Below are 24,101 nucleotides of genomic sequence, written 5' to 3' on the forward strand. Positions count from 1 at the left end.
GTAGGAATCCAAGTCTTATCTTTTTTAATCCAACGTATTATTTGAGCAGTATTATCTCCCACCATTTACTGAAAGTAACATTATATTCACCAGTCTTCACACATAAAGCTATTGGGTTGGTATTTTTTTAAATACTATTTATAGATGACCGGCATCTTAGTAGACACTGGGCATACAGTAAAAAAACAAATTTAAAATGATCTCTACCTATGTGGAGCATAAAGTCTAGCAGAAGAGGCACATAAAAAATAAGTAAACATTTTTTTTCTGTAATTGTGTATAGGGCAATACATCCCTGATGTTCTTTTACAAATATAAACAGTAGTAATGGTATTTGTTCTGGAGTTGTAAAATTTTGTTCGTATTTATTCTTAAACTAAATTACAAACTTTAATTTAAAGTATGTATCCATTGGTTTTCTGGCAATCTTTGTGATCAAGAAAAAGTCTAAAGCAAAATGAACTTGTTTGATTTTGTTTGTTGGTTGGTTGGTAGGTCACTTATTCATTAAATGATAGAATACTTTAAAAAATTCTTAGTGCCCTTTTTTGCTGCCGTGGAACTCCTTTGTTCTCCAGTCTTCCAGAAAATTATTGGATTCCTAACAATAAAATACATTTGTGGTGTGCCAGAGCTCTGTATGGCTCTGCTAAACCTCACAAACTATGAAAGAGCTTGTCAGATGGGCCAGTAAATCTTCCCTCTCTTGCCATAGGTCCAAGGATCTTATAAAGGAAGCTATCCTTGATAATGACTTTATGAAGAACTTGGAGCTGTCACAGATACAGGAGATTGTGGATTGTATGTACCCAGTGGAGTACGGCAAGGACAGTTGCATCATCAAAGAAGGAGATGTGGGGTCACTGGTGTATGTCATGGAAGGTACGGTTTGTAACTCCAATCCTCTGACATTCAAATATTCCCTTTTCATCTTATCAGCTGCACACAGATGGCAATGCATTACATGGAAAATTCAATTTTTCCTTCTTTTATTGAGAAATTAGTTTGAAAAAAGTTGAAACACTACTTAGATACAGTCGTTAACTAATTATGTGAAGTGTTTGTGTTTAGAATATTAATATGAGAATCCACTATTTTTTCAGACATGGAAAAGTTAAAAATGTGAAAAAAGAAAGGTAGTTTATTACACTAAATATTCTGCATGCAGTCAGGTCACTGAGCTAACATACAAAGCTTCAGCAGAAGCTCAAGATCACTGGAAGTATTTTTGTCCAATAATTTAAGCATCTTCAACTGTACCCTTAACTTTTAATATGTGACTAGTTTTCCTGCTTCTGTAAAAAGAAAATGTTTGTCATGTGTATGACAGAGGCAGATAATAAAGATTGGATGGCATATTACCTGCCTAATTAATAGGAATAATAGCTTGTTTCATACATCCTGTAAAGACTAATAGAGAAAGTGTTTTGAAAAAAAAACTGAGGCACCCACTGTGTAAATATGTTTTATGCCTAGCTAATTTTTCTTAATACTTATTTCTGACTTGAAATCTATAATAACATGTTTTTCTTTTGTGGGAAGAAAGTAGCTTGAGATAATGACTGAATCAGCTTGGAAGACAGTGAGTTCAGAAATACCTGTAATGTAAGACGGTGACACGTGAAAACCAGTTTCTTAGGTGGTGATTAATGTTTTATCCAAAACATTTGTGTGATAGTGTCCTATAATTATCAAACTTATAGGTCATTCATAGAAGCGGTATACTTGGGCAAGTCACTTAATTTCTCTGTTTCACCTAACCAATTTGTGAAAAAAGAAGATATTCTTTCTTTCTGCCAGTGGTTTTCAACTGGCGATGATTCTGTCTCCCAGGAGACATTTGATGACATCTGGAGACATTTTGGTTGTCACAAAGGGGTAATGTTTGGGGACTGCTGACTTTCTAGTGGGTTAAAGGCCAGGCATACTGCCCAAAAGGGTAGCTGCCCAGAACAAAGATTTATCTGGCCCAAAATGTCATTAGAGCCAACAGATGAAAAATCCTGCATTCTGCCTTTTTTATAGGATGGATATATAAAATATGAGATAATTGTTATGAAGTGTTTAATGTAATAGTTATTAGAACACCATCTATTCTTAATAAGTATTATTATTATCTATTATAAAATTTCTCAGTATATTATAAGAAATGATTCTTCTTCCTCCCTCTCTCTTATGATCTCTTTTATTTATTATATATCTTTGGATATTTATTAAGGTAGTTCTAATATATTTTTTCCCTTTATAGTTCTCCACCCTCCTCTATTTCAGACTATATATTCTTCCAATATATATATTATTATTCATTTAGAATAATAATTATAAAATTATATTCTTTTGACAAAACAACAATAAACAAAAATACACGATAATGTAACACTTGCAGAGAATTGCAAATAAAAGAGATGAAATTATAGGACAAGGCTATATGTGGTGGGAGCAGAAAAGGATGGAAAAGTGACAGACCAAATATATAAGAGGCGTCAAGTATAGAATATAAGAGTAGAGCAATATCTATAAGAACTACTAACATTAGAAAACCAGCATTTAAGCATTTCTGAGATTATATTCCGCTAGCCTTCATAATTGATATTATTTTTTCAGGATATTATATTGTCAGCCACCTTTTAACTAAAACAGGTTTGTTTTTGCTATAAAGGAAAGTATTATTTTTTGCCATTTCATCTGTTTTCAAATGCTAATTGTATTGCTTATTTCATTCAGAGAAACCAACAATTTTGAAGCACCTGTGGATTCAACATGGCGTTTTGGGTTCTTTATCTTAGATATTCTTACAAAAATAGATTCCCCAAACCAACCATGGAAATTATTTCTAAAAATTTCTTATTCATGTGCTTGTCCCTTCGGTTTACTAAGCCTAACTGAAAGTTTTCGTAGCTTGATATTGGAAGAAGCTTGGGGAATAATAGCTTAATATTGTGTTAATGTTAGAAAATGCCCAACACACAGAGCATGCTTTTTCTCAATTTTTTTATTATATTAAAAAGTTTATTTAAACCTCAATTCTGTTCAGGTAAAGGGCTAATATTTATTATTCCACTTTTGTTAAAGGTTGAGGAGATGAGGCTTAATGTGGTTAAGTAATTTGCCCAGGTCTCCAAAACTAGTTTAATTAGTAGAGTCAGGATTGATACCCAGGCTATTTGGATTCATAGCTCAAACTGTTAATTATGGGGCTATGTATTAGTCAGGGGTCTCCAGAAAAGCAGGACAAATAGGATGTGTGTGTATATATACAGTGAGAAGGAGATTTATTTTAAGGAATTGGTTTATGTGATTGTGGAGGCTGGCAAGTCCAAAATCTACAGGGTAAGGCCCATTGTTCAGAGATACTGCAATTCGAGTCTGAAAGCCATCTGCTGACAGAATTTCCTCTTCCTAGGGGAAAAGTGGGACTTTTTCTATTCAACTGATTGGATGAGGCTTGCCCACATTATTGGAGGGTGATCAGCTTTCCTCAATGTCTATTCATTTAGATGTTACTAAAGAGTATCTTCACCAAAACGTCTACAGTAGAATAATGTTTGAGCAACTTTCTCAAGGTATTGTGACCTATCCAAGTTGACATGTAAAATTAAACATCACAAGTCAATCGACCCCTTGTCAACTTGGCACTCATACATATCTTCTTAAACCACATTTAATTTTTAAATAAAGACAAGAACAAGGTCATACTTCCACCTAACATGATTCAACAACCCTGTGTGCAACTGCAAATTTACTAACCCTTTCCCCAAAAGAAGACACAAAGTTCTTGGGTGATGTTTATTCATCTCATTGATATCCCATAGCTTAAATACTATGATGTGAAGTTAACAATACTTAAATACTATGATATAAAGTCAATACATCTTATACTACATGATAAGGAGATAAGAGAGGGAAGCAAACAAAGATGTTTGATGCAGACACACACACACACACACACACACACACACACACACACACACACACCAATGTAACAAAATAAGATAGAAATGCTCATGATAGACAATATTGCTTCCCCAGGTAAGTATACTAATATTTTCCCCGATGCTTCATGATAATTTTAATAAATTTTCTTTATCTTCCTTTCATTGCTGCATTGACTAAACAGCACGTTATCTTAATTATCCTCTTAAAAACAGGGTTCTAAATAATGTATCAATATTCAGAGTCACAGCTTTTGCAATGATGTTGATTGCCTTCAGAGTCACAGCTTTTGCAGTGTTGTTGATTGCCTTCAGTTAAACTCAATAAAATGACTACAATTTTATAACCTGATGCCGATCTTTCCCTAAATGGTAATTCTAGCCAGCTCAGTGTAACTTTAGCAAATCTTGTGCTAATAGCCTTATGTCAAAATAATTTAAAATTTAAAAAACAATCATTTAAATTTTAAAAAGTTTTAATTGAGGAAATGTTTCATTGTATAATTAGTTCAATCTTCTCAAAATTTCGGTAGCAATGTTTTTGATATAGATTCTTTGTTATCTGTGAACATTAATATTTATAAAGAGTATACCATGGTCACAATGAGTGAATAGGCTGTAAAGGATCTTCCACAAACTTTCTTACTATCAAGATGTTCAGCAAAACACCCAGGGAGTTTATGTGGAAAATCAGTTCAATTCTTCCTGTCTCTCTTTAGTGAAATTAAGTGGTCTTCATAAAATGGTGTGCCTTACAAATTTTTTTTGTTTTCATCCCGGACAGTGTTCCAAGTATTATTGCATACCTAAATGCCAAAGGTTCTTACGGTTTTAACAAAGAGAATACTCATATGGTAAGACTTTATTAATTAGGATGACTGGGAAAGAGTCATCTGGGTGTAGTATGTGTACATTGTCACGTATTTTCAAGCAAGATGAGTTCAGATACTTAAAAGTGCTACCTAGAAGTTTCAATTTCAAGTTTTGATCAACGTTGTTTTGGAATTAACTTTTTAAGGCAGTAGTGTAAGTAGATTATATTGCTTAAAGCTCATTTCATGTTTTAATTATGTTAATATATTTTTGTGAGCCTTACAGAATATTTGGATACAGTTTATTTTCTTAAACAGATAGACGTTGGCCTTAATTATGAGGTAGCATGTGTTAATACCCTTATATTCTTGTTTTCCTTTTTTATTATAAAGACAAACTTCAGTCTACATTCATTCAAAATGAAACAGACTCTGATTTAGTGATTTATATTGGTGATGTGTTATTTGGGGTGAATTTTACCTAATATTCTAGTATTGGAAATGTCTAACTTATATCTATTATAGTGATTGATTTGCTTAGAGATATTGGTTTTGTTCATATTATGTGATGTTTCATAGTGGAAGCAGATAAATTTCATTTTAATTTTTGAAATGGCAAGTGTCTGTTTAGTGTCCTTTGACTATTGGTTATTTTAAGGTAAACTTTTTTGATGAAATCATCAATTCTCTTTTTACATTTCAAATTTTATTTAATTTAACTTATTTTGTTTTATTCATTTTATTGATGTACAATAGTTGTAAATAGTCATGTAGACATGGTGATGTTTTGATACATGGAATGTATAGTGACCACATCAGGGTAATTAGCATATCCATCAACTCAAACATTTTTCATTTTCTTTGTGTTAGGAACATTCAATATCCTCCTTGTAGCTGTTTGGAAGTATATAATATAGTATCATTATCTGTAGTCATCCTACAATCCTATAAAATACTAGAACTTACCAATTTTTTTCATGAGGTGCTTATTAATGATAATAACTTTTGTTAGTTACTCATATGCCAGGTACTGTTTAGTCACTTTCTAGGTCTTAAAATTTTAATTCTCATAATGACCTTAAGAGATAGGCATTCTGTTATCTACATGTTAATAAATGGGAAACAGATGCCTGGAGAAGTTAATAACTTGGCCAAGACTAGGCAATCAGTATGTTGAAATACGCATCTTGGCCATGGAGTCCCCATGCCTAAGGACTATACGGTGCTAACTCTTGAAGTACCGATTAGAAGTACTGTTGTTACATGTCTATTATGTGTACTCCAGCTTGAGGAGCTCATAAAAGATGCATAGCTTTAAACCATGAGATTAAAAAATGATCTGACTATTTGCAAGAAGTAAAACTTGAACAGCAATAGTTCAAAAAGAAAAAAATTCAAGGTATTTCCTATAAGTACTTCTTAGGCCTCTCTGCATCCTTTGAATATGAAACTTCTTACTGACCCCTCTGTAGATCATCTGGCATCCATTCCTCTTCTCTTATTAGTTCCTTTTTTCTTATTGAAAGAATGGCTATGATTTGGCTTAATTCTTGGTCCACCTCTGTGTCCTTATTGTTTAGAATTAAACTCCACCATGTACTTTGGAGGCCCTATTTTCTATCTACAATCAATAGCATTGATTTTGTTTTTCTCACTGGCTTCATTTTTATTTTATTTTTTTAAGAAGGAACAATTCTTTCAAGTTATTACACAAATGACCCTTTTAACGGAGCATTTGTATACTAACTCTAAGTGTTATGTGATTATTCACATCGACTCTCAAAAGACTAGACTCTCGTTTCTGTTGGTATTGAACTGAGACTTCACTTATAAAGATTTGCTTCCTTTTCCAGTAAGTTAGTTGATACAATGTGGTCTGCCTCTTATACTGATGTTCAACACTATTTGTTATTCAGAGTGGACGTGAATCATCAACAATGATGATCACAATCACCATCAACAGTAAACTTATACCACTTCAAACTACAAGTTCTATTTTCCCTCCCCAAACATGTTTTACTGTCTTTATACAATTAAATGATGTAATGGATGTTGACATTCAAAGAGGGATTTTATATAAAATTGAATGTTAAAATGAATTGAATGTTAAATGTTAAAAATGAGCCTTTCGATATCAGATGGCATTCAAAACACTACCTGAGAGTGTGAAGGAATTGAATGCATTTTCATATTGATTAGCTCTCAGTAAATTTAACATGAGAAAAGGCCATTTTATTCTTACAATCAGATGTTGCCTTTTGGCCTTATGAGTTTTTCGTGTTAATCTAAAAGCTATCTTTAGAACAGTTCAAATACAAATGTACTTAAAGTTATTCTTGCAACTCCTTTATGGGACCAAGCTTACAATGTTACTGTTAAAGAGAAAGCTTGTGTACTACTTAGGTAAAAACAAAACAAAACACCTGATTATAAAAGGTTATCATAAATAAGGAGAGTCTTGAAGCACTAAATGTGAATATTAAGATGTGTTTTAGTTATTGAGGCCATGGCAAAGGCAGGGATGTGAAATATTTAGATGCCATGTGGGGTGTCGTGTTCATTTTGGGGTGCCTTGCTTCAGAAAGGACTTTAAGATACTTGAACAAGTTGAGGAAGCATAAAATGTATTTAAAATAACTGATAATATTTCATGGACAGATTTAGGAAGAAAGGATAACTGTTTTTAAGTGCTGAAAACACAGTCACATGGGGAAAAAAGGGAAGTGTTCTGCATAAATCTAGATGGCCAAAGAAGAAATGCAGGTTATAGTGAAGTCTAAATTGAGTCAACTTGAGAATCGACATTTTGCTAATTAAAAATGGACCAAAAGTGAAATGAGCAGCCTGATGTGATAGCAAGAACCTTATCTCATGAGGCATGCTAGAGGTGACTACATAGCATCTGCTTAGAGAAAGTTTGTGTGGGTTGAGGAGGGATTCCTTGTGGCTGAACCATAATGTATCTCCTGTACCTTTCACAAACTCCAATACTCTGAGTCTGTGAATCTGTGAACTAATACTCTACAAGTCAGCTTATAAGAGCCTAGCCCTCAAAAGATTTCTTCTTGTAAATCTTTTCCTATATGTAATGTACATATTTAGTTTTGAATGTTCTTTTACTTATATAAATCTAATAATTTTGCATGTATTCTTCTACCACTTGTTTTGTTCAGTATTATGTTCCATTGTATAACCCAATTTATTGATATTTGCTGCTATTGATGGTATCCTGAATCATTTTCTGTTATTTTGCTCTCCCAAATTGTGCTTGTGTAAGCAGTGTTAACGGTGAATCCTTATAAATATGTTCAGTAATTTCTCTAGTGTGTATAGATAGAAGTAGAATTCCTGGGTCTTAATGTATGTGAATCTTCAAATTTTTTAAATAATACCAAATTACTTTCCAAAGTGGTTTTATCTGATTATACCTGATTGTAACTTATGCCTAAGTTTTCTGATTGTCCCTCACATCCAGGACAATTTATATTGACAAACATTTAAATTTTACCTATCTGGTGGATGGGAAATGGTACCTGGTGATCTTAATTTTCATCTCTTTAGGTATGAATGAGGTTGTGACTATTTGTATTTCTTCCATGAAAAGTCTGTTATTGTCCTCTCCCTTTTTTACTGTTGGGGGGATGGCTTTATATACATTGGAACTTAATCCTTATCGAAGTTACATGCATTGCAGATATCTCTCCTATCTATGGCTTGTATTTCTATTCTTCTGTGACATATTCTGATGAACAGAAATTATTAATTTTTTTTTTTTTCTTAACTCATAACTCTTTATTTCCAAATGCTAGATCAAAACAGATCTTTAAGTTGCATGTGGATTTGCAGAAAGAACTTTTTTAAAGATCAACTTGCTATTTTCATCATTAGCATTTCATCCCTTACTTCATTCAGCAAACCTACTTTTAGGAATTAATAAGAAAATCTCTAAGGAAGTAAGAAGAGCAAAAATATTTACAGATTTGAGCAAGAGCATATTTTTAGTGAACTGTTACAAGCTACTTAAGTGTCAGACAACAGGAAACTAAATAAATTGCGGTGTGAGAAATTATTATATGGTACTTAAAAATCATAAACTAGAACCCTGTTTTTTTGTGGGTTTTTCTGAGATGGAGTCTCAACCTGTCACCCAGGCTGGGAGTGCAGACGTGCAATCTCGGCTCACTGCAACCTCCACCTCCCGGGTTCAAGTGATTCTCCTGCCTCAGTCTCCCAAGTAGCTGGAACTACAGGCACATGCCACCACACTCAGCAAATTTTTGTATTTTTAATAGAGACGAGGTTTCGCCATGTTGGCCAGACTGGTCTCGAACTCCTGACCTCAAGTGATCTGCTCACCCTGGCCTCCCAAAGTACTGGGATTACAGGAGTGAGCCACTGCCCCCAGCCAGAACCCTGGTTTTTAATATTCAGAGGATCACACGTCTGATAAAAGCTATGAACCCTCTCCCCAGAATTACACATATATGTATATACCCCCATATTTTTGCATATAATGATAGGAGGTTTACAAATAATTAAAGTCTAAACTACCTTAAAATCCCAGTCTAGAAAACTATCACGGACACGTAATATTTATGGCATATTGTTAAATTTCTAGAAAGCAGAGGATAAACTAGTAGATGCAAAGAAGAAAAGAAACATGTGTTTGTGTCTATGAAAAAGGACAGCGACCAAATTATTAAGCTTGGTTATCCTTGGATAGTAAAATTATAGAAAATTTTATATTACTCTATAATTTTCTATCTTCTTATTTTTTACAATAAACTAATTACATAATAATAAAAGGAAACTTAAGAGTTACAATTTATTTTGGCCAAATAAAATTGTTATTAGTCAAGTGACAAAATAGAGTAGGGTCATGTAATGATAATTTTCTCAAGTTTTAAAGTATATAATAACAAGCAAATAATAAATGACTGATAGTCACTGATAATAGGGTACTTGTGGATGACTTAGATCACCTTGTAAATGTGCAGATTGGAGAAAGGTCATGGTAAATATTTCCTATTTCATAAAATGCCACAAAGTTAATCAATCACAAGCAATAACTGAATACAAAAGTATGTTTTTGCTTTTAGGCTTCAGGATATGTTCGAAGTGTCTAAAATAAACTTATAAGGAAATAAAGTTCAGAACAAAAAACTTACATTTTCTATTGTGTATCAACAGAGCTTCTTTCAAATCTATCGTTGCTTTTCCTAATAAAGCATCTGCTTTTAAAGCCTGACGGCTCCAAACTCGAAATTCCAATGTAGTCTGTGGTGTAACATTTCTGGAAGGGTAAAATTATAACAAAAACACAGGAGCAGACATCGTCATTCTATTAATAAGTAACAATTCCTATTAAACCATTTATTTCAGTAATGTTTTAAAGACCATGAATTTCATTTATTTGAGAAGAAGTATTGTATGAAACAGGAAACTACTTGAATCATAAATAAAAATATTTTACTTTCAAATATATTAGGACTTTAATAACTAGATGAGGATTTTTGGAATTAGCAAGCCAAAACACCAACACAAAAGTCTTACTGAGACTTCACAGTAACACTGTTTCTATTTGAACAAATGTCTAAAGACTTACATAATACTTTTACTATACACAAATTTATGCCATTATTATTTTGAAATGCCAAAATTTCAAAATAGAAAGACTAATTTGCAGTCCTATTTATTTCTGTATCAAAACAGTCAGAGAAAATGTCTATATGGAAACAATTTGGTTTATAAAGCAAAAGCAAGCATTATCATGCATCCTCTCCTGAAAATACTTTAATCAAAATTTCTCCATACTTTAAATTGTCGATCCACACTTTAAAAAAACACTCATTACTTTGAAGTCATTTTACAAAATAAAAAACATATTCCAAAAAACATACTCTCTTGTGAAGATTTTCCATCCTTTATACAAGGTACTTACACAGTTAGCTGTTCATCCCATTTTGGATTAGAAGAACTACTGGATTTTGCTGTTTTCGTAATTTCTCCATCTACAGCTACTTCTGTATATATTGCTGTTGCAAACCAGTTCTTTTTTCTTTTAAGTTTGGCACTAGAAACTAACAGACAAATAATTCACTAGTGAGTATGTGCTGCCAAAAAGTAGTACTGCACACTAATCAATCAATAAGAATGGAATTGTGATTCTTGTGCAACTAGAACTCTTCTCATTGGCAGAATGAAGGAACAATACAAAAGGACTATTGATAATGCCTGAGAGCCATCTGAATGTTTCCAAAACAGTTTTATCGAGCTATAATTCACATACTATATAATTCACCCACTTAAACTGTACAATTCAATGGTCTCACTATATTCAGAATGCACAACCATTACCACAATCAATTTTAAAACATTTTTGTTATCACAAAAATAAACTCCATACCATTAAGCAGTCACCCCTTTCTTTCTCCTCCCAATCAACCCTCTCCCCACCCCCATCCCTAGGCAGCCACTAAACTACTACCTGTCTCTTTAAATTTGCCTATTCTGGACATTTCATATAGATGGAATCATATAACGTCGGGTTTTTTGTGACTGGTTTCTTTTACTCAGCATTACATTTTTGAGGTTCATCCATGTTGTAACATGCACCAGTACTCTACGCCTTTTCTTGCCAAGTAACATTCTATTATATGGGTATATGACATTTTATCTATCATCAACTGATAAATATATGAACTGCTTCCACTTTGTGGCTATTGTGCATAAAGCTGCTATGAACATTTGTGTGCAGGCTTTTGGGTGGACATATGTTTTCACTTCTCTTGGGCATATACTTTGGAGTAGAACTCCCGGCTCGTATGATAACCCTCTGTTGAGTAACTGCCAGGCTATTTTCCAAAGTGGCTGCACCATTTTATACTCCTACCAACAATATACACTGATTTCTCCACATCCTCACCCAACAACTGCATTAAAGATCAAGGGAAAAGTGTCTTCAGATTCAACATGGCCATTAACACCCCTGCCAGGTACTATTAACTTATCTTTCTGAAATTACGCAACTGTGGCATTAAAAAATGTTTTAATGTTTTATCTGGAAAGTTAGCTTCGAAAAGAAGAAAAGTAGTATTTGCATTTTCAAATAAAAACTTAAAAATCAAAATGTCATTATAAAAGTTAATCATAACCCCTTCCAGAAAGTGAATTTTAAATCTAACATACCTGACATACGAAGAAATCAGGGACTATCTACTTTCTGGGCAAAATACTGGTGACCAGGCAGTAAGAACAACTTATCAAGATCACCTCTATAACCAATTACCTATGAACACCCTAGGTCGGAGATGAGGAAGGGAAAAGCCTCTTTCATGTCATACACAACTAATGTTAAGGATATAAAAACAACCAAAGCTATGTAAGCTTCCATTCTATTGTGAGAGAATAATGATCTAAATAAAGAGTTACACAAATAAACCACTGAAATACAATGTGATAAATGCAAGATGTAAAACAAATACTATATTTAAGTACTGGCAAGATAGCAATTAAAGAGTGTTCAATGTTATGTCTGAACTGCTACTGTCAGGGTCTTAGCAAAACTCATTTCCATCCTTCACTGTTCCAAACTGCTCGAAGTTCAGTGTCACTGAACTAACACAGAAGGCCCAGACTTGCTGTCTCCCAAGAAACTCCCCAAGATTCTTTGAATAAAAGTGCTCATATATTTCCTCAGTATATGTAAGTTTTATCCATATAGTAGAAGACTGGAAGAAGGAAAAGTCAGTATATGATGGTGTTAAAAGCAGTGTTAGATATATCTGGGTTCATTTTTCAACTGTGCCACTTACTAAAAGCCTGACCATAGTAAGTCAATTAATTTCTCCGTCCTTACTTGAAAAAGTAGAAGAACAGCAGTACCTGATTCTTAGGATTGATGAGTGAAGGCATGCAAAGCACTATCACCATCAATGAATGCCTGGCATCCAACAATGGTAGCTGTTACTCTATTACTACTGACTATATAGTATCAACTCTTCTCTGAGTTCATTGCAGATCCATCCAAAATACATCCACTGAATACCCTTACTTGGCAAAATACTCAACAATACTAGAGGGTAAGGTAAGAAAAGAGATTTTGAAAAGATAATAATCTTTAATCTCATGAGAAATTTATAAATATGCTAGCAAAAATGTACATATAAATATAATACTATGATTTTAAATAACTAGAAGACAACCTTATTAATTCAAAAAGTTGTTCTAGTTAGTAGAATATATAGATTTTTTTTCCCATTTAATGAATTTCCTTTGGTGTTATACACAGACTGTCTTCCACTCTAAGGTTATATAAGTATTTTTAAACTATCAGAAAATGAGTCATGTGTGGGAGGGTAGGGAGAGTTAACTTTAAAATCCCACTCACAATAACGTCCCTTCAAAAAATTTAGTAATAAACTTAATACGTAAGAATCACATGAAGAGAACAATAAAACTTTACCAATGGAAACAAAGACGTAAGAAAAATGATATGATATATTCCTAGATTTGAAAAGTTTAACACTGAAATATTTCAATTAGCTCCAATTTAATACATTATTTTAAAATAAAACACCAACTGATTGGTTTTGAGTGTTTTGGTGGGGCAGAGGAAAAGGAAGGGAGACTTAAATATTCAAACAAAAGCCAAAGAAAATTTGAGAACAGTAAAGGTGTACTTTAAAATGCAAAGTAATAAAAGGAAATTTATCAAAATAGTCTTTTAAAAAGTACCATAAAGTGAAAATAATTCAAATGGTTTGACAGTGATGTAAAAGAGAAGTAAAGAAAACAAGCAAGATACTAATGCATAACAGTGGCATTTCAAATCAATGGGAAGATAGATTAGTCCATAAATGTTGAAACATTTGAAAAGAATGAAGTGTATAATTCACACCACTCATACAAAAATAAGTGGCATATGATTTGGCATTTTACTTTAAAAAGTGAAATTAATGCTCTAGAAGACACAATAGCTAAAAAAAATTATAAACGTGAATATAACATCCCATTTGTTCTTCAGTCTCATCCTTTTAATATATCTTGCACACTTTATGCTTCTGACTCTTTCCTGTTGAAAGTCTAAAATCTAAAATATCGAAGATAATACACTTCTGTATGCTACTATCCTTAAGTACCTGGTACATTACAGTATATTACCATATGACAATAGGTAGTTTTCTGTTTTATTTTTTCCATCAGTTTCCCTGCGTTCCATGATCAATGCTCTTATTCTTATAAGTTGCTGCCAATCAGATAAGGGTTAAGAACAGAAATGAGGATAAGAGTAAATATGCTAATAATAAAAATAATTTAGGAGATTTTAATAATTTGGCTTAGGGCAGAGTACCTCAGTTTACAGACAATAAACAGCCAGAGTGCAATATTAGAGGGGCCTTAACCTGGTTACCTATTATTTTTAAAAAGAAAATAAAAGCCTGGGTGTGGTGGCTCACGCCTGTAATCCCAGCACTCTGGGAGGCCAAGGCAGGCAGATCACCTGTGGTCAGGAGTTCAAGACCAGTCTGGTCAACACGGTGAAACCCCGTCTCTACTAAAAATACAAAAAAAAAATTAGACAGGAATGTTGGCATGCAACTGTAATCTCAGCTACTCAGGAGACTGATGCAGGAGAATCACTGGAACCCAGGAGCGGGAGGTTGCAGTGAACCAAGATCGTGCCACTGTACTCAGGCCTGGGCAATAGAGCAAGACTCCATTTCAAAAAAAAAAAGAAAAATCAATACAGAGGTCATTGTAATCTAATAAAAGGAGAAACAACTTGGAGTCCTAAGACCTCTGTTAGTTTCTCATTATTAACCCAAGGCACTTAATTTAATCCCTCTGATTTTCAGTGTCCTCGATGACAAATCAGGAGTCGTAATCTTTATTTAATAAGTTATTGTGAGATAGTAAGACTGGGAATTTTAAGGTGATTTTTATTTTAAAAATTAGATCAACAAAACAAAAGAGAAAGACAAGAAGAAAAGAAGGTACTAAAACCTGGTGCCATTTAGCACAGGTCTATGATCATTATTTCCCAAGAGGATCACTGTATTTCAAAGGAGAGCAGTAACTGATGCTCAAAATTATAAATACTGTCGTGGCATTGTTTTGGTTACTTAAGACTCCCTTGGTCCACATCTATTTTCCAATTGGTTCTCCAAATTTGATTCACCTGATAGCCTTTCAATAAGTTCTTTTTCAGCTCAAATTAGCCAGATCAGGTTTTTCTTTTTTTTTTCTTTTCTTTTTTTTTTTGAGACAGAGCCTCACTCTATCCCCCAGGCTGGAATGCAGTGATGCCATCTCGGCTCACTGCAACCTCCACCTCCAGTGTTCAAGTGATTCTCATGCCTCAGCCTCCCAACTAGCTGGGATTACAGGCAAGTGCCACTATGCCCGGCTAATTTTTGTATTTTTAGTAGAGATGGGGTTTCACCATGTTGGCCACACCAGTCACCAACTCCTGGCCTCACGTGATCCACCTGCCTTGGCCTCCCAAAGTGCTGGGATTACAAGCATGAGTCACCATGCCCAGCCTAGGTTTTTCTTACTTTAAGAACTCTTACACATAGGTCAAGATCATTTGAAAGTTACACCTCGGGTGTACTGTCCATTGGTCCTAGGCAAGTTACAATGAACTGAAAATGTGGTGAAAATAGGGCTCTAAGTTTCTTACACAGAACAAAAGTAGAAGGAATTATGTAAGTGGTTCTTCAGTGGAGTACCTATCAGCTTCATCAGGAGAACTGTTTCAAAAATATACAGGCCCATTATTCACAGAAAACAAAATACAAATATCCCTTATAGTTCATCCTTACTTACAGTGAGAGAATGCTATTTAAATAACACTAAGATACCACTTTAGTATCTAATTATGAACAATCCCAAAGCTTGACAATAGATTTTGGTTAGGCTTTGGGAAAACAGGCACTCTCATGTACAGTTGGTGTAGACACAAAATGGTAGAGGCCCCATGGAGAGGAACTTGGCAATACCTAGCAAAATCACATGTGTTTACCCTTTGACCCAGCAATCTCATTCTAGGATCCTATCCTATTGATACATGAGCAGAAATAATAAACAACTTTTGTATGAAGTTATTTGTTGCAGCACTATTTGTAATAGCAAACAGTGGAACTCCAATATCCAGCAATAGATTAGTTAGCTTGTTTACATCTATTCAACAAGGTATGGTGCAATAATAAAAAAGAATATTCTGTTACAAAACAAAGTCCAGAATAATACTATAAAGTTAAAAAAAGCAAAGCACAGAAAAGTATGTAAGAATTAGGGGATTAGGAGGAGAGATGAGATACATATACTGAACACATACATATCTGCTTATATTTTCAAAAAGAAGCAACAGAAGGATAAAGCAAAGCTAATAAAAAATGTGAACCTACAGGGCAAGGGAGAGAAGTGGGAAAATGGGACCAAGTAGCCAGACCTCTCTGAATGTACCGTGGTTTTGACTCTGGGACTATGTAAATGTCTTACAAGGTTATAAAACAAAATTAAAAAAAAAAAAAAAAACACTGAAAAAAAAATGAACTTAACTAATTATCAATTTAGTGACATAACCAAATAGAGAATTACTAAGGTACTTTAAAACATGGTATTTTGATTATACATCCTAAAGGGGGAAAACGCACAAAGAAATCTTAAACTGCAATGAGTGGACCTATTGTTTTTGGTAATTTTTTTAATTACCTTTTTTTTCCCCTTTTTTTCACCTCCTCCTTCCTCTGTTTTTGGTAATTTTCACGTTATTTTGAACTGGTGTGGTAGGATAAAACAGATAATATGATAATGTCATTTTGAATGAAGATTTTTTGATTAAGAGAAGAGAGTTACAGGTCAGGCACTGGGCTCACATCTGTAATCCCAGCAATTTGGTAGGGTGGTGCAAAATGATTGCTTGAAACAAAGAGTTCAAGACCAGCGTGGGCAACATAGTGAGACCCTGCCTCTAAAAAAAATTTTTTTTAAATTAGCCAAGGAAGGTGTTGAACGTCTGTAGTCTCAGCTACTTGGGAGGCTGAAGCATGAGAATCACTTCAGTCCAGTAGTTTCAGACTACAGGGAGGTATGTTTGTGCCACTGTACTCCAGCCAGGAAGAGAGAGAAAGACCCTATCTCAAAAGAAAAAAAAAAAAAGATATAAAGTCAAATTAATTTCTTTTTTTTTCCTTTTAGTAGAAAATGGTACAGACTACAGTTATTATTATGAATTGGAAATAGCATGAACTAAGGATGTTAAAATATTTTTTATTTTTTGCTTTCTACAATAAACATTTCCTAGCTCTGTTAACTGAAACCTCCCAGAAACAACTAACCTTACAGTAATGAGTACCATGGGAACTATAGCACCGTGTAATCCCACTTAAATATTTGCCCAATGATTGAACAAATGGCTAAATGTATGTAAGAAGGCCTTTAGCATCCTGCTCCATCCTATTAACCATTTAAGGGTCAACTCAATGATACTTTTCAAAAGCCCAAATTCTCCTACCATTACAGAGGCTATATCTTCTCTTCAACCAGCATAGGTTCAGTAAATATTTACTGAATAAATAACACACTTTTGGAGGGCATCTAACTTTGAGGCCTGTGCAACAAATATGCCATAGTATGAATCTAAAAGAAATTATATTTCTGGAATAAGTCTGCTGAATTAGGTATTCAAAAGAAACGTTTATCAGGGAATCACCATATTAAATATAAAAATAACTTACCAGTTACTTGTAACTGCAACCTTCCACTGTGGTTATTACTAGTATCAGACCTTGGTGAAGCAGTGGCCATGTCCCAAAATTCAGCTAAAACCTATTTTTAAAAAAGGGAATTTATTCATGTGTTAGATAAGAGTTAATAATTTTCAAGATATTAAAACTACTTTTTAAATCAACTAAGAAGTTCTCAAAAAGTACAGGGAAATTATCAAGCCTATTACCATCCCATTAAAAAAAACCCTAAAGTTAGCTGAAATAACAGAAAAAATGGTGAGTAGTAGGCAAAAATAAAAATAAACATTAGAATGTTGCCCTGGATATGCCTGCTACAGGAAAGCTGGGATCCAGAGACAAAGCACTGGGCCTGCTACAAGGGGAAGGAGCTGAGATTCCCATACTAAGCAAGGGCCCAAGTCAGTAGAAACTCCTAACATACGGCAGAAGCATATATATATATATACATGTTTTAGGAAGGTACCCCAATTTAAGCCATTGGGAGTACCCAAGACGAAGACCAACCAAGTCTGAGTCTATAATCTTAAAAATCAAATTTATATGAAAACAAGCAACTAGTCTGCGCAACAGAGCGAGACTCCATCTCAACAACAACAATGAGAATCTCTATCCAAACAAGACAAAATAAAACTCACAATCTACATGGGGTGGGTGGGAAGCCTCAAAATACAGAAAAACTACAGGAAGAAATTGACAACTCGGCCATTGTTGTGGATGATTTCAACACATCCCAATTAATCATAAGTCAAGCAGACAAAAAATAATAATGAACGAGCAGGATTTAATAACATCAACAGAACCTCATAACCATTAGGAAATAAAAATTTTTCTCAGGTACTCATGAGACATGGGTGACACACAAAAAAACATACACTGAGATATAATGAAAAGCTCACTAAATTTCAAAAAATGTTCTAAGTCTCTGTCCGTAATACAATTAAGTTAAAATCAGTAACAAAAGATAAACTTGAAAATATAAATAGAATTTAAAACACTTCTAAATATTTAATGAATCAAAAGAAACCATGTTGGAAATTACAAAAAAAAAAAAAAAAAAAAAAAAACACTAAAAACTGAAAACAAAATACCACATATAAAAATGTATGGGAAAATTATACTTAGAGGCACATTTATAGCCTTAAAGACACACTAGGAAAGGAAAGGTCGAAAACTCATGTGTTAGTAGGTCATCTGGTAAGTCTGAAAGAGAAAAACAGAACAAACCCAAAGAAAGGAGTTAATAAAGAGCAGAAACTAATGAAGTACAAAGAAGGTAACAGAAAGGATCGACAAAGTCAGAGTTACTTCTTAGAAAACACTAAGATAAATAAATGTCTGATAAGACTAATGAAGGGGAAAAAATGAAACAAAATAGGAAGCCCTAAAACAGACCGATGCATGTAAGGACATAGCCATGTAAGAGATGTAGCAATGCAGATCCACGAGAAAAGGGAGATACTTAAATAAACCTTGAATTAGCCATATGGAAAAAAAATGACCCTGGACCCCTATTGCACATCATATATAAAACCAATTCAAGATGGACCAAGGACATAAATATGAAAGGGAAACAGTAGAACTTTTAGAACAAATTACAGCAGAAAACTATTGTTTTGTGTCCTCCCAGGATGCAAGCATTTCTTAAGTGACAGGGGCATACCAACCAAATGAGAAAAGTGTGAATGAATATTCACACCTGTAATACCAGCACTTTGGGAGGCCAACTCCTGAGATCAGGAGTTCAAGACCAGCCTGGCCAACATGGCAAAACCCTGTCTCTACTAAAAAAAGACAAAAATTAGTCAGGCGTGGTGGTGGGCACCTGCAATCCCTGCTACTCAGGAGGCTGAGGCAGGGAGAATGGCTTGAACTCGGGAGGTGGAGGTTGCAGTGAGCCGAGGTCACACCACTGCACTCCAGCCTGGGCAACAGAGTGAGGCTCTGTCTCAAAAAAAAACAAAGTGTGAATATTTTAACTACATGGAAATTGAGACTTCTGTTTATCAGGACATCATAAAGAAAATGAAAAGATATGCCAGAAACTGTAATAAATCTGCAAAACAAAAAACTAAAGATTAGTATTTAAACTACTATATAATACTTACGAATAAGAAAAAGACAACACATTAGGCAAAAGGCTTAACTGTAATTATATAGAAAAGGAGATTTCTAAGGCCAACAAAGATGAAACAATGCCAAATCTCACTGCCCATCAGAGAAATACAAACCACACAGATGTCATTTTTAAATTCATTAGAATGGTAAAAACTAGGAATGTTGATAGTGCCAAATAATGGCAAAAAACATGCAACAGTGGTGGCTCTTATATACTGCTGGTAGGCATTTCAGATGGCAAAATCTTGTTGGAAAACAATTTGGCATTATCATTTAAAGCTAAACATTTGCATGCCCTTCAATGAGCGATTTTGAATTTTATAAAATTTTTTGTACCTGTGTACCAAGTATAAGCATTCTTCATAATAACAAAAAAAGTGAAAAATACTCAAATGTCCACTGGTAGAAAATGGTTACATAAATTAGGCTAACTCATGCAATGGAGCATTATACAGTGGTGAGAATGAATGAACTTGGTGGGGGTCGTGGCTCACGCCTGTAATCCCAGCGCTTTGGGAGGCCAAGACGGGTGGATTATTTAGGGTCAAGACCAGCCTGGCCAACACAGTGAAGCCCCGCCTCTACCAAAAAATAATAATAATACAAAAATTAGCCAGGCGAGGTGGCAGGTGCCTCTAATCCCAGCTACTGGGGAGGCTGAGGCAGGAGAATTGCTTAAACCCAGGAGGCAGAGGTTGCAGTGAGCCGAGATCGTGCCATTGCACTCCAGCCTGGGTGACAGAGCAAGACTCTGTCTCAAAAAAAAAAAAAATGAATGAATATAGCTATAAGCAACAACATGAATGGATCTAAGAAAAAGAACAGTAAGTAGAAAAGAAAAAAGACTGATGAGTTCTGAGCATTAACACCTTCCTCTCAGTTCTGTCTCCAAGATTTACATTCTACACTGAAGTCGTAAGAAATTCTTCCAACTCCTAATGACAAAGAAGAAATGAATTCTTTTGACGGTTATCATGACCTCATCTTTTGTTATTCACATCCTCTGAAAACACCATGATTCCATGACTGAAAAAGAAATCCAGAAATGTGAGGTACTGCGGATCCTGAGCGTCAAGAGTTTGACCAACGAACAATTACAGGAAGCCCAGTAAAGAACTGCTAAGGTCCAAACGGCCACCAAATAACAAGCTGTCAGTCTTCCAAGGAGTACTCTGTGAATCTTATGGTAACATTTCTGCACACAATAAAGAAACTAGTGTACAGAAATGTTTATTTGTCTATGATATAGCAATATCCACAGAGTCCAAAAATAAGTCTTCACAATTATTTTCTGGTTATAAATTTGAATTTGCCGAGATATTTCTGTCTATTTTTATGTCTGCTCAAACATCTTTTATGATGTTTAAATGCTTTCCTTGAAATGTATACAGATTTGTAAATTAGATTTTCCTCTATAATAAAATACGATATGTGCAAGCTTTAAAAAGCCTACAAACATGATTATGAAACTCAAATCAAACAATCATATTTGTGGTATTTTAAAAAGAAAAGATGGAAACAAGTTCAGGATAGCAGTTACTTTAGGGGCTGGGAAAAGGTAAGAACATGGAATCAGAGAGGTCTTCACAGCTCTTTAACCACACTGGTATTGACCTAGTTCTTCGGTTGAGCAGTCGGTTCACAAATGGATTTTATTATTGACTTCTATATGTTACATATAATCTGGTACATTCAAATTCCATGTTTTTTTTTTTTTCTTGTTTAATTTAAAGAATGTATGGAAGGCACGGAAGTAGACACAGTAAAGTATAAATCACTAATTAATCAAGTGAGATTACTGGAGCCTGTGATGCAAAAGAAGGACAGATACAGCTTTCACAGATGACATTTAGTCTTCCAAGAAAAAGACACTTCTTCCTCTAGGCAGTAAATGAGGGACTTAAGGATAGGTGAAGATATTGATTCATTTGGAGGTAGATTAAAAAAAAAAATCAAAGAACTTTATTGGGGAACTAAACACAGACAACTACTGAGAATAAAGGCAAGAGGCATAGATTACTTATTTGAGAAGAATCTTGAAAGTTTACAATACTGTGCAGACGGGGGAACAGTGCCAACCAGGTAAAAAATTATTCACTTTATTACATGAAACTCTCTGTGTACTCTGATCCCCACCCCAATCTATTTTCCCTTTATTCTACATAAACTCTTTCATATCACCCAATCCCCAGACTCAGGAACACATGTTCTGATAACCAGTAACTGCAAATTTAAACTAAAACCATGAAAGATGGTTCAAAAAATGATACTATCTTGCCTTAAAAGGGAAGAGATACAGCAAATAAAATTAACCATTTCAACAATTATTCTCTACACTTCATTCTCTGACACTTAAAAGATAATGTACTATCATATATTCTCCCATCTGAGCATTACAGTAACACTATGTGAGGAGGGAAGCACTCTGTCCATCTTAGAGACGAGAAAACTGAGTCTCAGGAGTATTAGAAGTCTATAGTATTTTTTATGACAACATATTACTAAGTCTACATAATTATCAAAATGTATGAAGTCTGATTATTAAATGTGGTCTTAGTTTAAAAAAATTGTTAATCACTTACTATGTATCAGGAACTGCTAGACACTGGGGATACAAAGATGAGTAAGACACGATTCCCTCTTTCAAGGAGCTCATAGTCTGTGAGGAAACAACCCTGTAAACAAATAAATAGCTTTCAGTGTGATAATTCCTAAAACAGATGCAAAAGGTAAAGTATTACATCTGGGGCACATAAGAGAAAGTAGACAATCCATCCTTCAGGGATCAAGAAAGGGATCACAGAGAAGATAACCTCTGAGGGAACTGCATCTTGAAGTGTGTAATTCTTCGAGAGAGAATTAGAGAAAGAATGGAACATCCAGAGAGCTGCTTGCATAGTGCACAATGGAACATAAGGACAATGTAACGTGATCAGGCAAAAAAGAGGGTCTAAACTGCATAGGATCCTATGTAATAGTTCATATTGTATTTAAAATATACCATGCATAGTACTTTAAAGTTTATCCTGATGGCTTCAGTGATGAGAATTGCATTTTGGAAAAATAACTTTGGAAGCTGTGGGGGTTAGATTCAAGACAGTGAGCTTATCCGAACTAGAGCATTGGCAGTATGAAAGAAAAAACTCAGGATACATATAAGGTCTTTGACCAGATGGCTATAGGATGGCTGAGGGTTACAAAAAATATAAGAATCTGAAAAACTAAAATTTCCCACTTCATTGTCTGGGTGGATGATGGTTCCCTAACCAGGACAGAGAGAAAAGTAAGACTATTTGACTATTAGGGAAGAGTGCAGTGGGAGAGATTACTAGTGGGAGACTGTCAGAAGAACAGGACCCATCAAGTCCAGGATGGGGTCATACGAGCTAGTGAATGGAACTAGATCCATTATGGATCTAAGTAAGACTATTTTTCACTTCCAGTTCTGCCACTTAAGAGCTGTATGACCAAGTTAACTTTTCCATGGCTCATTTCCTATATCAGCAGAATAGGAAAAACAAAGTCATCTATCTCATGTTACAATCAGAATTAAATGAGATAATATACGTAAAAGACGTAGCACTTTGAGTATACAGCACGAAGTAAAGACTCAATAAAGACTACCTATTGTTTTTATTGTGGAAGGAGGTTAAAAATACAAGTTTCATTTGGATATGCAGTTCAAAAGAGTTGCTAACAACCAGGTATAATACACAGCTAGTTAGAGAAGCATGCAGTTGAGGAAACAGGTCCATGGGGAAGAAATATTTTGGAGTCACAGTTTATGTAAGTGGTATTAACTTCCATGGAAGACAATGGGCCTGTTCACAGTGGAGATGTTTTGGAATGAATATTGAGCAGAATGAGAGAGTGCTGATCAACTTCTGCTAAGCCCTATTAATACTGTGCTTATCACAAGCCCTCAGGGACAACAATCGGCATAACAGTATGACTTTTATCAAGTTGTCCTTGGTCCCCAGGATATGAGAAGACAAAAAAAATGTATGATCAATTTAGGCTGAGGAATTTAGAAAGCAGGGTTGGCAAAAGAAAAAACGAAGTCTGAGTTTTAGGTCATAATCTATGCTCAGAGGGTATGGTCAGTAATATCTAAGCTGATTATGTCGGTCCAACCCTATGAAAATCCCCAGGCTTGTATAAAGGTTCATTATTATTCAACTGCAAAGAACAGAAAAAAGTCCTGAATGTAGATAATAAACTACATTTCCAGTACTCAGGTTATAGATCTATCAAATCCTCATTTAGAAGGTATATTTTAATTGCCTGCTTACTTCAAAATGTCTTTCTTAAGTCAGAAGCAAAATTGTGAAAGAAAGAAAGAAAGAAGGAAAGAAAGAAAGAAAGAAAGAAAGAAAGAAAGAAAGAAAGAAAGAAAGAAAGAAAGAAAGAAGAAGAAAGAAAAAGAAAGAAGAAAGAAGAAGAAAGAAAAGAAAGAAGAAGAAAGAAAGAAAGAAAGAAAGAAAGAA

At 34.4% G+C, this 24,101-nt stretch overlaps 2 protein-coding genes across 2 annotated transcripts in view; one reads left to right on the plus strand and one right to left on the minus strand.

The window, feature by feature from the left end:
• LOC108527538 (cGMP-dependent protein kinase 1-like) overlaps positions 1–9,870 on the plus strand; it is a 93,791-nt gene extending 83,921 nt beyond the window's left edge. The window contains exons 2-3 of the mRNA XM_017868854.1: positions 716–887; positions 9,844–9,870. Coding sequence (XP_017724343.1) covers positions 716–887; positions 9,844–9,870 — 199 coding nt within the window. The remainder of the gene's footprint in view (positions 1–715; positions 888–9,843) is intronic.
• A 7-nt stretch (positions 9,871–9,877) lies between these two features.
• On the minus strand, positions 9,878–22,308 carry LOC108527539 (NEDD4-like E3 ubiquitin-protein ligase WWP1). The gene is made up of 4 exons (XM_017868855.1): positions 22,197–22,308; positions 17,488–17,578; positions 10,686–10,824; positions 9,878–10,037 (listed from the first exon to the last, which is right to left on the minus strand). Exons 2-4 carry the CDS (start codon positions 17,555–17,557, stop codon positions 9,878–9,880), a joined length of 369 nt encoding a protein of 122 aa, XP_017724344.1. The 5' UTR covers positions 17,558–17,578; positions 22,197–22,308.
• Positions 22,309–24,101: the final 1,793 nt, after the last annotated feature.

This window comes from Rhinopithecus bieti, unplaced genomic scaffold (assembly GCF_001698545.2).
Source record: "Rhinopithecus bieti isolate Rb0 unplaced genomic scaffold, ASM169854v2 scaffold_4655, whole genome shotgun sequence".
NCBI lineage: Eukaryota > Metazoa > Chordata > Mammalia > Primates > Cercopithecidae > Rhinopithecus > Rhinopithecus bieti.